Source organism: Trematomus bernacchii, unplaced genomic scaffold, assembly GCF_902827165.1.
Source record: "Trematomus bernacchii unplaced genomic scaffold, fTreBer1.1, whole genome shotgun sequence".
In the NCBI taxonomy this organism is placed as follows: domain Eukaryota; kingdom Metazoa; phylum Chordata; class Actinopteri; order Perciformes; family Nototheniidae; genus Trematomus; species Trematomus bernacchii.
This window is the reverse complement of record NW_022987973.1, coordinates 14,452,254-14,467,393: the sequence shown is the minus strand read 5'-3', so window position 1 is coordinate 14,467,393 and position 15,140 is coordinate 14,452,254. Positions and strand designations below refer to the sequence as shown.

Sequence of the window (15,140 nt, the reverse complement as noted above, 5' to 3'; positions counted from 1 at the left end):
AAGTATTCATATAAGCATATAATCCGTTCTTATTGTGCATCCATGGGTAAAGGTAAAACTCATGTAGTACTGAACACGTCACTTGAACGTGCAGGGCGGCGCGCTCCCGTGGGTTAGATCCGCGTTCATAATGCCGAGGAAAATAACTCTCAGAATAACGTTATTAGCACATTTTACAACTTGAGGACCAAATGTTTTTAATAAGGGCTATACAAATGTTCATACTGGGTAGCAGGGGCGTCGCCTGGACCTGAAAACATTCGGGGCTTAGCCCACAGTGGCGGCGAATATTCTACTGCAACACTCCCCACACGCACACACACAGTATACCCGCGACTGTTACAATGAAGGCTCGATAATCAGCTCACGGCATATAGGCAGGGGTAAAGTGCTATTTTTTTATGAGTGGGGGGGGACCTAACCTGCTCTAGGGGGGTCCGGGGGGGATGCTCCCCCGGGAAGATTTTTTTTTAAATATTGAAGTTAAAAGCATCAATCTGGTGCACTTTGAGAGCAACATTAAGAGATCTATGGATACATCTCTCAACACCCATTTGAAACAGAACTGTAAACAGATTTACTTTTTCTTTAAGGATATTTTACAAATCACTCCCCTTTTAAACTCTATTCTTGTTTTACTGTCATATAGTATTTCATAACTGTTTTTCCTTTATTCTCTTTATTTTTTTTATAACTATAATGATCATATAAACGTGTGCCGCGGAAATAATCTTTTGAATCATTTGTGACCAAACCGTTTGAGACCCACTGAGATAACTTAGACTAAAGTAAACTATCTAAACACTCAGAGAGTCCTTTAGCTCACCTGAGTCTCTCAGTCTGTCAGCAGAGGACTCTCCTCCAGCTTGTTGTGGAACAAACAGCTCCTTATGTCCGTTTATCAGCTAGCTAACCAGATGCTAACAACACGGTCCCTGCTGGCACCGGTCCCTTTCTCTCTCTCTTCCTCTCTCTCTCTCTATCACACTAAATGCGCTATTGCCGCACACACACAGAGCCGAGCTTGAATGACACAAGCACACGTTTATTTCCATGCAACTCTCTGATTGGTCTGGTGTCATGCCTCTGTTGCATTCACTGAACACGGGAAATTACAGTCCTGCCGTCCTCTCTTGTGTCATGATGAGGTTCACGTAAAGCACGGTTAATGTATTATATTGAGGGAGAATTGTCCGGGGCTACAGAAAAAAACATTGCCCAGGCCAGGCGACGCCACTGCTGGGTAGTTTATTTAGTTTACAAAAAATTATCCAACGATTTACAGATGTCTCTTTCCCAATGTTAGTCAATGGGAAAAAGTATTTCCGGGCCCAGCGACTGATACGGAAGTGTAGTACTGCCGTTTGGCCACAACGAATATTTTCCTCAGAGTCCGGCGCACTTCCTGGGGGCTTGATCCGGATCCATGACGTCTTCTCTCTTAACTTAGTTTGACAGGGTTTTCAACGATGTTATCTTCCATACCTTGCTAATTTGCCTAAGCCTATTAGTGAAAAGTATGCTAATAATTAAATGTTTTCAATAGCTTTGTCATGTGACCTAGCGACTCCACATTCATACTAGATATTAAATACACTTAGTGGTTTTTAATTAAGTAGATTTACTCAAGTACTGTACTTAAGTACAATTTGAGGTACTTGTACATTATTCAAGTATTTAATTATGTTGCTACTTTATTCCACTACAAATCATAGGTAAATCGTGTACTTTTACTCCACTACATTTATTGAATACCTTTAGTTACTTAGCAGATTTTGGATTAATGATGTGAAATACAGACTTTAGTGACATTGGAGTAATATTCACAAGCTACCTGCACTAAACAAAGTCATTAAAAACTAGCTGCACCTTTACCAGCTTTGATAAACACATTAATGCATGAATAGTTATACTCAAAACATATATTATATATTATTCTGAAAAGGGGCCAATCTTCATAATGCATACTTTAAGGATATTCTGATGCCAATACCTTTCTACTTTTACTTGAGTAACATTTTGATTGCAGGACTTTTACTTGTAACAGTGTATTGCTACACTCTGGTACTTCTAAGTACAAGATCTGAGTACCTTTTCCGCCTCTTTTTGTGACTTAATATTAATATAATTGGGAATAATTACGCTGTGTTTTACGGGAAATAATCTGGAGCTTGATATCAGCATGTTATATTATGAATACACATAAATAATACTTTGAGTAAAAGGAAAATTGAAACAAAGTCATATTTTCAAAATGTGTATTTATTTATTCAAGATATCTGTTACGGTTTCTATTTATGTTTTCATTTTCCACCTTTTGTTTTGAAATGTTTTCCTCCTTAGGCCTGTCCTACGAAGCTGGTTCAACCTAACCTGGATATGTTTGAGTTAGCCGGTTGGCCCAATCCAAAACATACGCGCTCTGGCTAAACTGTACTACGACGCTGGTTATCAAGTGGATCGCTCAAGCCAGCCGTGTCCTATCTAGTTAGGTGCACGTTCACATGAAAGGGGTGGTATTTGGAGCATTCGACCAATCTCAAACACGGACAAGCGTACTGACAGCGCAGCGTCATACTTCCTGAATGAAAAGTGAACTTTAATATTAGTCAAATATGAAGAAGTTAAACTTTAAACATCCATGACTTAAACACTTTATCCAGGATAAAAGCCACATAGCTGCACCTGCAAGGGGAATACAGCTGGTAAAAGAAAAAGTGTTTGAATGCGTACATTAACAGGTTTATGAAATCACTGCCCCGTCCAAGACACGAGTGGATCTGACTTTAATTAGGAGAATTTGACTCGAGTGTTTCGTCAACTTAATGTGTTGCTTAAAATAATACTTCTGCATACAGTATGTGACACTGTGAGTGTTGCACGGCCAGATACGGCTCAAGAAGCTGACTCAAATAAGGAAATATATGATACATTATGATGTGATATGATATGAATGATAATGGGACACATCGACGTCTGCACTCACAGTGCCGCGGACTGTACTTAATGTTACTCTGATCCGGTTACTTATGTCGTGGCAGATATTTAAGTAAGCTTTCTTAACGCTAATATTATAATAGTCAGATTGCTCTGAAGATGGGAGGGGATATTCTATTAATTTTCACGTTCACACAGTCAGTTGATTTTGGCCGGCCGTCTTTCCTGCAACGGCAGTTTTTCTGTATTTCCTCTATCCTGTAATATGAATTGATCGCTTTAAACTCCGCACACGGAGCTCTGATTGGTCAGCAGGCAGTGCTTTCACTGAGTTGATCTCTTAGCCTGCCACCTAACCTGCTCCGGAGCAGGTTTGCCGCTCAGCATAAGTTACCATGGAAATCTAGCCTGCTAAAAAGAGAACCAGCGTCGTAGGACCGGAAAGCCCGAGATTTCCCTGAAGTTAGCCGGCTAAGCGAAAATCCAGCTTCGTAGTACAGGCCTCTTGTGTCTTCTCTGTTCCTTCTTCCTGTGTTTGCCTTCCTGTCGTTAGTTTCCCTGGTGTGTCTGATTGTGTTCACCTGTTGCCCTTGTGTTTCTGCCTCCCTTACCCCAGCTGTGTCTTGTCTTGTGATTACCCCTCTCTGTATTTAGTCTTCAAGGTTCAAGGTTCTTTATTGTCAATCTGACATAGCTACAGAGTAATTATGCAGTTGAAAATCTTATGTCACAGGCTTCTCCAACAATGCAACATAATAACATAACATAATAACAATAAGAGCAAGAGCAATACAAAAATAATAATAGTTATAAAAATGAAATAAAGTTATGATGTGGAATAGTGCAGTATGAGTCTATATACAAGTTATTGGAATGATATATATATATTAGGTATTAGATACATACTACTGAGTAGCAGTTGAATGTTTGATGTTGTTTCAACAGTTCAATTGTTTAACAGTCTCACTGCCCGCGGGAAGAAACTGTCTCCGAATCTTCTTGTCCTTGCCCGGATGCTGCGGTAACGTCTGCCAGACGGCAACAGAAAGAACAGTTTGTGGCTGGGGTGATGGGGGTCTTTGATAATCCGTAGTGATTTCTTCCTGAGCCGCTGGGAGTAAAGGTCCTCCATGGATGGCAGCTCCGTCCTGGTGATGTGCTGTGCAGTTTTCACCACCCTCTGTAAAGCCTTACGATCGAGGTCGGTGCAGCTGCCGTACCAGGCCGTCATGCTGCCAGTGAGGATACTCTCTATCGTGCACCTGTAGAAATCCATTTTGAACCTCCTCAGCCTGCGGAGGAAGAAGAGCCGCTGTCGAGCTTTCTTGGTGATGGTGGTGGTGTGAAGAGACCATGTCAGGTCCTCAGTGATGTGGACCCCAAGGAACCTGAAGCTTTTGACTCTCTCCACCGTAGTCCCATTGATGGCGATGGGGGCGTGTCCCTCTCCCTGCTGCTTCCTGTAATCCACAATCAGCTCCTTTGTTTTGCTGATGTTGAGATGGAGGTTGTTCTCCTGGCACCAAGATGTCAGGTTTTCGACCTCCTCTCTGTATGCCGTCTCGTCATCGTCTGTGATCTGGCCGATGACGGTCGTGTCATCAGCAAACTTCACGATGGTGTTGGAGCTGTGTGTGGCCACGCAGTCGTGGGTGAACAGGGAGTAGAGGAGAGGGCTGAGCACGCAGCCTTGAGGGGCACCGGTGTTAAGAATCAGGGTGGAGGATGTGATGTTTCCCACCCGCACTGCCTGGGGTCTGCCCGTCAGGAAGTTCAGGATCCAGTCGCAGAGGGCGCTGTTGAGCCCGAGGTCTCTGAGCTTGATGGCCAGCTTGGAGGGCACAATGGTGTTGAATGCTGAACTGTAGTCAATGAACAGCATTCTCACATATGTGTTCCTGTTCTTCGGGTCCAGGTGTGAGAGGGCAGTGTGGAGGGTGAGGGCTATGGCGTCGTCTGTGGACCTGTTTGCTCTGTAGGCAAACTGCAGGGGGTCCAGAGATTCAGGGAGGGAGGAGGTGATGAATAATTTGACTAACCGCTCAAAGCACTTCATTATGATGGAGGTGAGTGCTACTGGGCGGTAGTCGTTGGGGCAGGTGATGATTGTCTTTTTGGGGACAGGAATGATGGTGGAGTGTTTAAGACACTTGTCTTGTCTTCCCCTGTGTGCCTTGTCGGTTCATTGTTGGTTTTTGCTGTCCCCCTCCTGTTGGCTCTCATTCCTAGTGCTACCCTTGCTATCAGCTTTGTAAATAAAGCTCATTTTTTGTTTCTAGACCTGTTGCCTCTTTTTGTAGTCTGCAGTTGGGTCCTACCTTTTCCACGCTACCTAACAGAATGAACCGACCAGAAATGGACACAGCAGACAGCTTGTACGAGGTGACGTATAATTTAACATGCTTGAGGAATGACTTTCGATATGCCTCCAGTAGTGAAGAGAGGCAGTCTATCATTTCTACGGCACGCCAAGAAGTAACCTCAAGGCCCTGGTTAAGGGAGTTACTACCCGAGTGGATTGAGGACTTTTTTGGTAGCGTTGAGGTCAAACCTGTTTCCCGGCCTGCTAGCTCCAGGCATGCTAGCCCCCTGCCTCCCAGTTCCCGGCCTGGCACCGTACGTCTCGGTGTGTTCCATCTGGAGTCAGCCCCTGCTTCTTCCCCATTTCCTGCTCCTGTCCAGGAGCCGTTCTCGGGTACTCGTCTGGCTTTTGGAGGTCCAAGGAGCCTCCAAAAGGCTCATAAGAGAAGGAGTCGCAAGTCCAGGCTAGCAGCCCGAGCCCCAGAAGCCATGCTTTGGGCTCCAGTACAGGCCCCAGCAGCCATGGTTCCGGCTTCAGTACCAGCCCACACAGCCATGGTTCCGTGCTCCAGTGCCGGCCCACACAGCCATGGTACCGTGTTCCGGTTCCGTGCCCAGCAGCCATGGTGCCTGCTCTAGTACCGGCCCACACAGCCATGGTTCCGGCTCCAGAACAGGCCCATACAGCCATGGTTCCAGCCCCAGTTCTGGCCCCAGCAGCCATGGTTCCGGCCCCAGTTCTGGCCCCAGCAGCCATGGTTCCGGCCCCAGTTCTGGCCCCAGCGGCCATAGTTCCGGCCCCAGCAGCCATGGTTCCGGCCCCAATTCTGGCCCCAGCAGCCATGGTTCCAGCCCCAGTTCTGGCCCCAGCAGCCATGGTTCCAGCCCCAGTTCTGGCCCCAGCAGCCATGGTTCCAGCCCCAGTTCTGGTCCCAACAGCCATGGTTCCGGCTCCAGAACCGGCCCATACAGCCATGGTCCAGGCCTCTGTTCCGGTCCCAGCAGCCATGGTCCCGACTCCAGTTTCGGCTCCAGTACTGGCTCCCCGGCCCACTCCAGCCCCCCGTGTTTTGTCAGTGGTTCGGCCCACTCCAGCCCCCCGTGTTTTGTCAGTGGTTCGGCCCACTCCAGCTCCTCGTCTCCTGTTGGCTCTCCGGCCGACGCCAGCCCCCCGTGTCCTGTTGGCTCTACGGCCGACGCCTACCCCATGTCCTGTACCGTTGGAGGTCCCGCCGACTACTCTTCTGCCGGGGGTCCTGCCAACCCTATGTCCTGTCCCGTTGGAGGTCCCGCCGACTACTCTTCTGCCGGGGGTCCTGCCAACCCTATGTCCTGTGCCGTTGGAGGTCCCGCCGACTACTCTCCTGCCGGGGGTCTTGCCAACTCCATGTCCTGTCCCATTGGGGGTCCCGCCCACTACTCTTCTGCCGGGGTCCTGCCAACCCTATGTCCTGTGCCGTTGGAGGTCCCGCCGACTACTCTTCTGCCGGGGGTCTTGCCAATCCTATGTCCTGTCCCGTTGGGGGTCCCGCCGACTACTCTTCTGCCGGGGGTCCTGCCAACCCTATGTCCAGTGCTGTTGGAGGTCCCGCCGACTACTCTCCTGCCGGGGGTCTTGCCAACTCCATGTCCTGTCCCATTGGGGGTCCCGCCGACTACTCTTCTGCCGGGGGTCTTGCCAATCCTATGTTCTGTCCCGTTGGGGGTCCCGCCGACTACTCTTCTGCCGGGGGTCCTGCCAACCCTATGTCCTGTGCTGTTGGAGGTCCCGCCTACTACTCTCCTGCCGGGGGTCTTGCCAACTCCATGTCTTGTCCCATTGGGGGTCCCACCGACTACTCTTCTGCCGGGGGTCTTGCCAACCCTATGTCCTGTGCCGTTGGGGATTCCGCTGAGGGTCCTGCCAACTCCACGTCCAGTATCGTTGGGGGTCCTGCCGACAACTGTTCCGCTGTGGGTCCTGCCAACCCCATGTCCTGTCCCGTTGGGGGTCCCGCCGACTACTGCTCCGCCGGGTTTCCTGCCAACACCAGATCCTGTCCTGTTGGGGGTCCCGCCGACACCTGTCCCGCCGGGGGTCCTGCCAGCTCAATGTTCTGTTCTGTTCTGTTTGGGGTCCCCGCCGACACCTGTCCCGCCGGGGGTCCTGCCAACTCTGTGTCCTGTCCTGTTGGAGGTCCCGCCGACACCTGTTCCACCGGGGGTCCTGCCAACTCTGTGTCCTGTTCCGTTGGGGGTCCAGTCGACACCAGCCCTTGCTCCATCCAGGGTCCCATTGACACCAGCCCATGTCATGTTCAGGATCCCGTCTACGCCTGTCCCGTCGGCTCCGGTTCCTGTCCGGCCGATACTGGGTCCTGCCCGTCCTCCGGAGTTGTCCCGTCAGCACCTTCCTGCCCGGCCTCCGGAGCTGTCCCGTCAGCGCCTTCCTGCCCGGTCTCCGGAGCTGTCCCGTCGGCGCCTTCCTGCCCGTCCTCCGGAGCTGTCCCGTCATGGCCTTCCTGCCCGTCCTCCGGAGTTGTCCCGTCAGCACCTTCCTGCCCGGCCTCCGGAGCTGTCCCGTCGGCGCCTTCCTGCCCGTCGCCGCCTTCTTGTTCGCCCTCGAGCCCGGCCCCCTGAGTGCCGCGGTCTTCGCCCTCGAGCCCGGCCTCCTGAGTTCCCCAGCCGCGGTCTTCGCCCTCGGGCCCGGCCCCCTGACTCTTCCGGCCGCTGCCTTCGCCCTCGAGCCCGGCCCCTTGGGTTCCCCAGCCGTGGTCTTCGCCCTCGGGCCCGGCCTCCTGACTCTTCCGGCCGCTGCCTTCGCTCTCATGCCCGGGCCCCTGAGTTCGCCCGCTGTGGCCTTCGCCCCTTTTTGGACTCTGCCTTGCCCCCGGGCCCGTCCTCCGGACCCCCTCCACCCACCCTTTTGGTCCTGGTTGTGCGTCCCTCCTCCGGGCCCCCTCCGCCCACCCTTCTAGAGGTTTTGGACTTTTTGGGGTTTTCTTGGGACGTCTGGAATCCGTCCCTTGAGGGGGGGGGGGGGGGGGGGGTTCTGTTACGGTTTCTATTTATGTTTTCATTTTCCACCTTTTGTTTTGAAATGTTTTCCTCCTTGTGTGTTTCTGCCTCCCTTACCCCAGCTGTGTCTTGTCTTGTGATTACCCCTCTCTGTATTTAGTCTCGTCTTCCCCTGTGTGCCTTGTCGGTTCATTGTTGGTTTTTCCTGTCCCCCTCCTGTTGGCTCTCATTCCTAGTGCTACCCTTGCTATCAGCTTTGTAAATAAAGCTCATTTTTTGTTTCTAGACCTGTTGCCTCTTTTTGTAGTCTGCAGTTGGGTCCTACCTTTTCCACGCTACCTAACAATATCGTACAAAGTCATATTTCCTTTTTGATTCCACCTGCCAATATTCTATGAACTTTCCACCTTAAAGAATGTTCACTTATTTCAACACAGAAATGGCTTTGTATGATATAAGGGGTAATGATCAATTTAAAAGGCGAGAGAAGAAAAAAAGTTTTACCTGCCATGTATATGCCCCACACAAGGCCCACATGGCCAGTTGCAGGTGCTGCTCCTTAACCTGTTACGAACCTTCCGCCCGGTACCGGGCGGATAAACGCGTCATTTGCAGGAAACAACGTCTAAGGAATCTTAATATTGAATAAAACTATGAATGTGTTATATCCATGTAACGGGAAGAAACTCAGCTAACTGATCTTTTTAATTTTTTTTTTCAAAAAAACCCCACAATGCTAGCACTCAGCCTCTGAATTAGCCAACAGCGAAAAAATATAACCCATCTCTGCACCTAAACTCACTCTAACTCTTATATTATATTATTATTACTTATCCTAGATGCACAACCAACCACTCATTTTTGGTGTCCTGGAGACACTGAATCTACCGGTGCCCTCCTCAACACTCAGTGATAAACATTCGCGACGCTATAAACGAAAGCGTACATCATAACATGTGGAGCTAAGTAGCAAGAAACGCTAACATGGCTTACCTTGGTCAAAACTGGTCTTCAATGGCATTTAAACGATAAAAAAACGGTACTGCAGTTAATCCATAGGTTCATCTTATGTATCTGTGCCCTCTTTGAAATGATTTCTGATAATCCATAAGCAATAAAACGGCTTTTTAATTTCCAAACTCCAGAAGGAGAAAATCTGCAAAATTAGTTTCAGTTGTAAACGCGCAGCCCCCACCTTTTCTCTTTACGAGTGTGTGTGTGGGCCTCCCCCTTCGATTCTATTGGCTCTAACGGTCAGAAAGGTGTGTCAACGAACCCAATCGAGTAAGGGGGGCCAAAGATAGGTCAAATCCACCCAAATGACCCCAGAAGTGGGGGTTTTTGGCTAAATCTCTCTAAAAAGGTCAAATTTCACTTGTTTTGCATCAATCTTGATACAGGGTACTTATATGTTGTACTTTGGATTCCTAAAGCTTTTAGTCTACTAACCCATCATCCAAGGGTAGTTTTCACTATCTGTAAAAAATAATTTTTGGACGGACACTATAATTTACAGTTTTTTACTATGTAAAATCTGAATTTTCTTTAAAATAAAAAACATTTATATTGATTCTGACACTTCTACATCCAACTCACAGATGTAACCTTGCTTTGATAAAAGAAATTATTCATATAACCCTTTTAGAAGTTAAGTTGTAGTCATTTGTTTTGGGCATGTCATTTTCGAGCCTGAAACATGAAAAACAGGCTCGGTGCTTAACAGACTGGGGAACTGAGGGTGATATTGAGCCTCTCCGGGTTTCAACAGCAGTTTTAGTGATGCATTCCTTTTTCCTGCATGTTGAATCTCAAGGAGTTCGCTCTCCACAGGTGTGTTTTGCAAAAGGTGTGCAAATGGTCAGCAGCGCTTTATACAGAGCCACATTCTGTTTCCATGGCATTTACGTACGGGCATGAGTCATGACCATTTGTTGAATACAGTATATTCTTTCAGTTTAATTAGAGGCTAGTATTATTATTATTTTTCTTTTTATGTATGTGCAGCTGTTTCTTTTCCTTTTAATATAGTACAGCAGCATATATCCGTGTTTTATTTGTCTCTCATTAGGATAACTTGCTCCTTTTTGTGTATTTCTGCCGCTTCCCTTAATTGTGTAAGCAAGTCAAATCTAAAATAATCTCAGCTTCTATGTGGTTGCTTTTTTTTTTAAATTCTGAATATTTAACCGTACCCAACCAGTCTCTGCAATAATACACATCTGAAGTTGAAATTGAACAGATGATGTCAATTAAATAACGTTTTCTTCTATGTCATGATATGCTGTGATCCTAGATATAATCAGATCTTTTAGAAATTATAATGTCTCTTCTTCCTTTACCTGATGTGTCTAAGACGATGAAAGCATGGTCATTAGAGGAATTCTTGAATGGTAGGCTAAAGGCTCAAAGTCACTAGCATGTAGTAACTGCATGTGCTGTTGGACATGCAGTTTTTAAATGGGTAAACGTGTCATTAGGCAAAGTGATTCATACTGCCAACAACTCTGTCCGGATTTTAATAATTTAAAGGACCCATGTCATGGCCATTTCCACTGATCATAATTCCATTGTTGAGGTATACTAAAATACATTTATACTGTGCAATTTTCCAAACTCACATTGGTTTCGCATACAGCATCTCTGTAAAGTATGTGTATTCAGCAGTATTCACTCTCTCCACTAAACGGCTCGTTGGAGCTCTTGCCCCCCCCTCCCTGTGAGCCTAGTGTGCTCCGATTGGTCAGCTCGGCCACTCTGTTCTGATTAGTTAACCACCAGAGAGGCTCCGCCCATGTCTAACAGTGCTTTTTTCGGCTCGCTCTCAGCGGAACAACAGTCTTATAATGGCCTCGGTGCAGCCGTATATTTTATACGCTAACTAACCGAACTGTACCTACAACTGTTGTTATAGAAGAGTAAGTTATTTTTACCTGTAATAAACTACTACTGTTTGATGAGAAATCAAATCATGGTTTGCTATATATGAATGATATGTTATAGGAGCAAATCATTCAGGGAAGAAAGGATAGGCCTAAGTATTTCCATCAAACTTTATTTTTAGAAATGTACAAAATGAACATGCGTAAATATACATATATACACTGTATATCATCCATTCCTCCCCTTATAGGCGTTTTCGGCATCTTGCCTATCGCAGCTTTGTAAGCAGCTGCCGGGGCTTTTTAGGACGAGCCATCAGAGTGGGTCATCCCGTGTGTGTGTTGTCCGCCAGATACACCAGGAGTTTCCTGATCTGGCTGGACGAAATCAAATGCAAATCACAAAATATTAGAGAAACTTAGTTGTTTTAGATTCGTTAGTAGTAGTTGTGGTAGGAGTGGTAGGAGTGTGGATCTATCTAATCCATCTATCTAATCAACACAGTAAGCTTGCCAGCTAATATGCTAACCTAGCTTTCTTGTTTACCTTGGTAGCAAACACGATATGAACGGTAGCTTCGGAGGAACGGCAACTATAATGTAGTGTAATAAAACTACTATGAACAAAAGCTAGTGGTTCATATTAGGCTAGCAATAACGTGTTTATAATTGCAATCTTATACGGGTAGTCTGCTACGTTTCGGTCATTCATTGTAACTGGCATGAATACATTGTTTTCCACTAGCATGTATAGCTAGCCTCGTTAGCTATACATGCAGTATGTACATGTACTGTCACAATGTACGGTAAATCACCCGGAGTATACTGTATGAGTATTCCGTGTGTGACTGCAGACATTCTCCTGCCATGACAAACATGTAAGGCCATCTGCTGACATTGTAGTTGATATATTTAAACGCTAGCAACGTCGTTAACCCAGTAAGCACTGTGTCAATGGCTTGTTTAGTGTAATAAAACCACTATGAACAAAAGCTAGTGATTCATATTAGGCTAGCAAGAACGTGTTTACAATTGCAATCTTATACGGGTAGTCTGCTACATTCATTGTAGCTGGCATAACAAAAATGTTTTCCCGAGCAAACCCATGTCTAGCTCCGTTGGTTAGCTCGGTAGCATACACGCTACGCCAGCTATAATGTAATTACGTTTCGCGACTGACCGTACGGTAAATCACCCGGAGTATACTGTCTGAGTATTTCGTGTGTGAATGCAGACATTCTCCTGCTATGAGATACATGTATGCAAGGCCATCTGCTGATATTAGAGTTGATATATGGAAACGCTAGCAACTTAGTTAGCACTGTGTCAATGGCTTAGCAGTCCGACACAGTTTACACATTTAAACAGTCTTGTTTGATAAATACACAAATAACAATGCAAACTTACAGGTTGTGTACCCGAATCTTCCCCTGCTCCAAACGGTCCAAACAAACTAGGAATAGCATCGTCCTTCAATTTCAAATGCTGTGCATATCCGGCCTCAAACTGGGCAATGTTTTGGAAGCTTTCGTCTGTGAAATGCCGCGCACACAGTAACGTTCTTCGAACCTCTGAAGGAACAGTGTTAAAAAGACATTTCAACCACTGACTTCGTGGTGGTTCTTCCGTCGGTAGGACAAACAGCTCAGATTTCTCCTCACATTTCAGGAAACAGGTCCTTGGCAGTGGCATGACTGGATCGATTGTGAACTGAACCAGAGCTTCCAACAGTAAATGTTAGGCTGGCAGAGGGTGCGGCCAGCGCCGCTGGGTGTGGCCATAGCTCTTCCGGATTGGTCCATTTTGTTCCGGGTACCGCATGACATCATCAGGGTTGCCAACTTTGGGTACCTGGCTGGAGTGAGATTTTGATATCATGGGTTTAATTCGGTTTAATTACACATATGCGCACGAAATGACTGCTATCGTGTCAGCAGCGGGACCTTAGCATATATATAGGATATATATACAATATATACAAATACACAATAATGGACACAGGCACACAGTTTCATTCACTAATGAAAGTCAAACATGTTTGTTTCCACTGTTTTATTGTGTGCCTGTCGCGATAAGCAATTAATTGACTTATCGTACGATAAATAAAAATGAACTCGATAACTTTTCTGACCTCGATAAATTGCCATTTACATGAGGATGTGACTAGCAGTTTGAAAGGATGTACTTGAACTATTATTATATATTATCATTATGTCAGTGGTCTAAAATGGTCATACAACGGTGCCGAGAATATTATCGTTTATCGCAATCATTTCCGGGAAAATGTATCCAACAAAATTAATTATCGTGAGAGGCCTATGAAACACACACACAAACAAATCTACAGACTTACTCCAAACTGCCAAATATATTAATTAACACACTCTCACTCTCATATACTCTTTGACTCTATTTTGGCCTAGTAGAACAATAAGCAGCAGACTTTTACTTTTTTATCATTTCTACTGGATCTGCGCATGCGCTCCAGAGTATTTTTTGTTGGGTAATCTATGGTAGGGCTAACCCATACAGTGGTGGGGCTCAAGTCAGTATTTGCAATGTAATTACATACACGCTCCCCCCGACAGTGAAACGCCAAGCGTGAGGTTTAGATTATTTCCCTGTCTCAATCCAAATTGAACTGTATGAAATAAAAAGGCACATTTGTCTTGTAGTAAATAAAAAGGGCGACCTGGAGCCAATCCTGCAATTTCCCCACAGGTGAAAGAGTAGACATGCTGAAAACCCAACCTCTGCAGGGGGGTCTGGGGGGATTCTCCCCCAGGAGATTTTTTTAAATACTAACATAAAATACACATTCTGGTACTCTAAAATAAATAAATCTATTACTACACGACATATTTAAAAAAATGAATGCCATTTTAGTTTTTTGTTACTTTGTTCTGAAAGCTGAACCTGCTGCTCCTCACAGAGAGAAGAGGGAAGAGGCTGTGTGAATTACTTTACATTGTGGATAAGGGTGGATAGCCCCCATTGTTCTGTGTGTCAAAATGAAAGACAGCCCACACACACCTATCAATCATCAAACCGTGGGGTCTTATTTCATTACGTGTTGATTTCTATCAACACGTAATGTTGTATCGATGTATAGAGATGTACTACCGCAAAAGTATTCTCCGTCGGGACTTCCTGCAACAACACCACGCCGTTATCGTGATTCTGATTGGCCAGAAGACATTATCAAAGATGTTCTATTGAAGACGATCACTACGTGACAAAAGTTTTCAAAACCGTTTCTAGTCTTCGTATTCTTGTTTTTGGCGTGAGAATAGTTTGGGCAGCGTGAGAGCGTGAGATTGAGAGTGAAAGCGTGTGTCACACGCCAGATGCGTGAGAGTTGGCAACCCTGCATCATGCGGTACCCGGAAGAATCAAATGGACAGTGACGTATCTCCAACGAGGCGTTTTGGGGAGGTATTTTCTGTGTTAGAGTTTTACTCGCTACAGGGTGTACTTTGAGGGTTTTGACTCTGCACACCGTTTACATGCATAAAAACCTTCATAACACACAAGGGGACGGGTAATAACCGGAAAAGCATGACATGGGCCCTTTAAATAAATCCGATTTTCTGTTCAGGTTTCAGGATGAATGCTTCCTCATGGCCCATGTTCCTCCTGCGGACGCTGAGTGGAGCAGAGATGGCCCCTGCCTCTGCTTTTAAAAAGGTAAAGGCAACTGGTAGACGCTACTGAAGCCCCATAGCTGCCAAAAATGAATTGACACATCTGATGTCAATTTATTCTTGGTTTCATTAAAAAAGTAATACAGCATTTCATTTTAAATAGGGACTCACTTTCAAGGTGTCAGCGTTTAAATGAATGTAACATTTGACCAAAAATATACTGTACAATATTTAAATGTAACTATTTGAAGTAAAGATGTGGATTTCTTTTCTCTATAATTGGGGTTATTAATAGAAGAATACATTTTGAGTTCACATTATAAAATGTGTAGTTTCATTTTTTTTTTTAATATTGCAGTAATGAGCACAGTTGGTGGGGCAC

General features: G+C 45.9%; 1 protein-coding gene across 4 annotated transcripts in view; it reads left to right on the top strand.

Moving 5' to 3' along the window:
• The window catches only part of scml2 (Scm polycomb group protein like 2), a 45,970-nt gene that overhangs the window by 15,426 nt on the left and 15,404 nt on the right, over nt 1–15,140 (top strand). For all 4 annotated transcript variants that reach the window (XM_034116616.1, XM_034116620.1, XM_034116619.1 and 1 more), the window contains exon 6: nt 14,713–14,801. In XM_034116616.1, the coding sequence (XP_033972507.1) occupies nt 14,713–14,801 (89 nt within the window). The remainder of the gene's footprint in view (nt 1–14,712; nt 14,802–15,140) is intronic.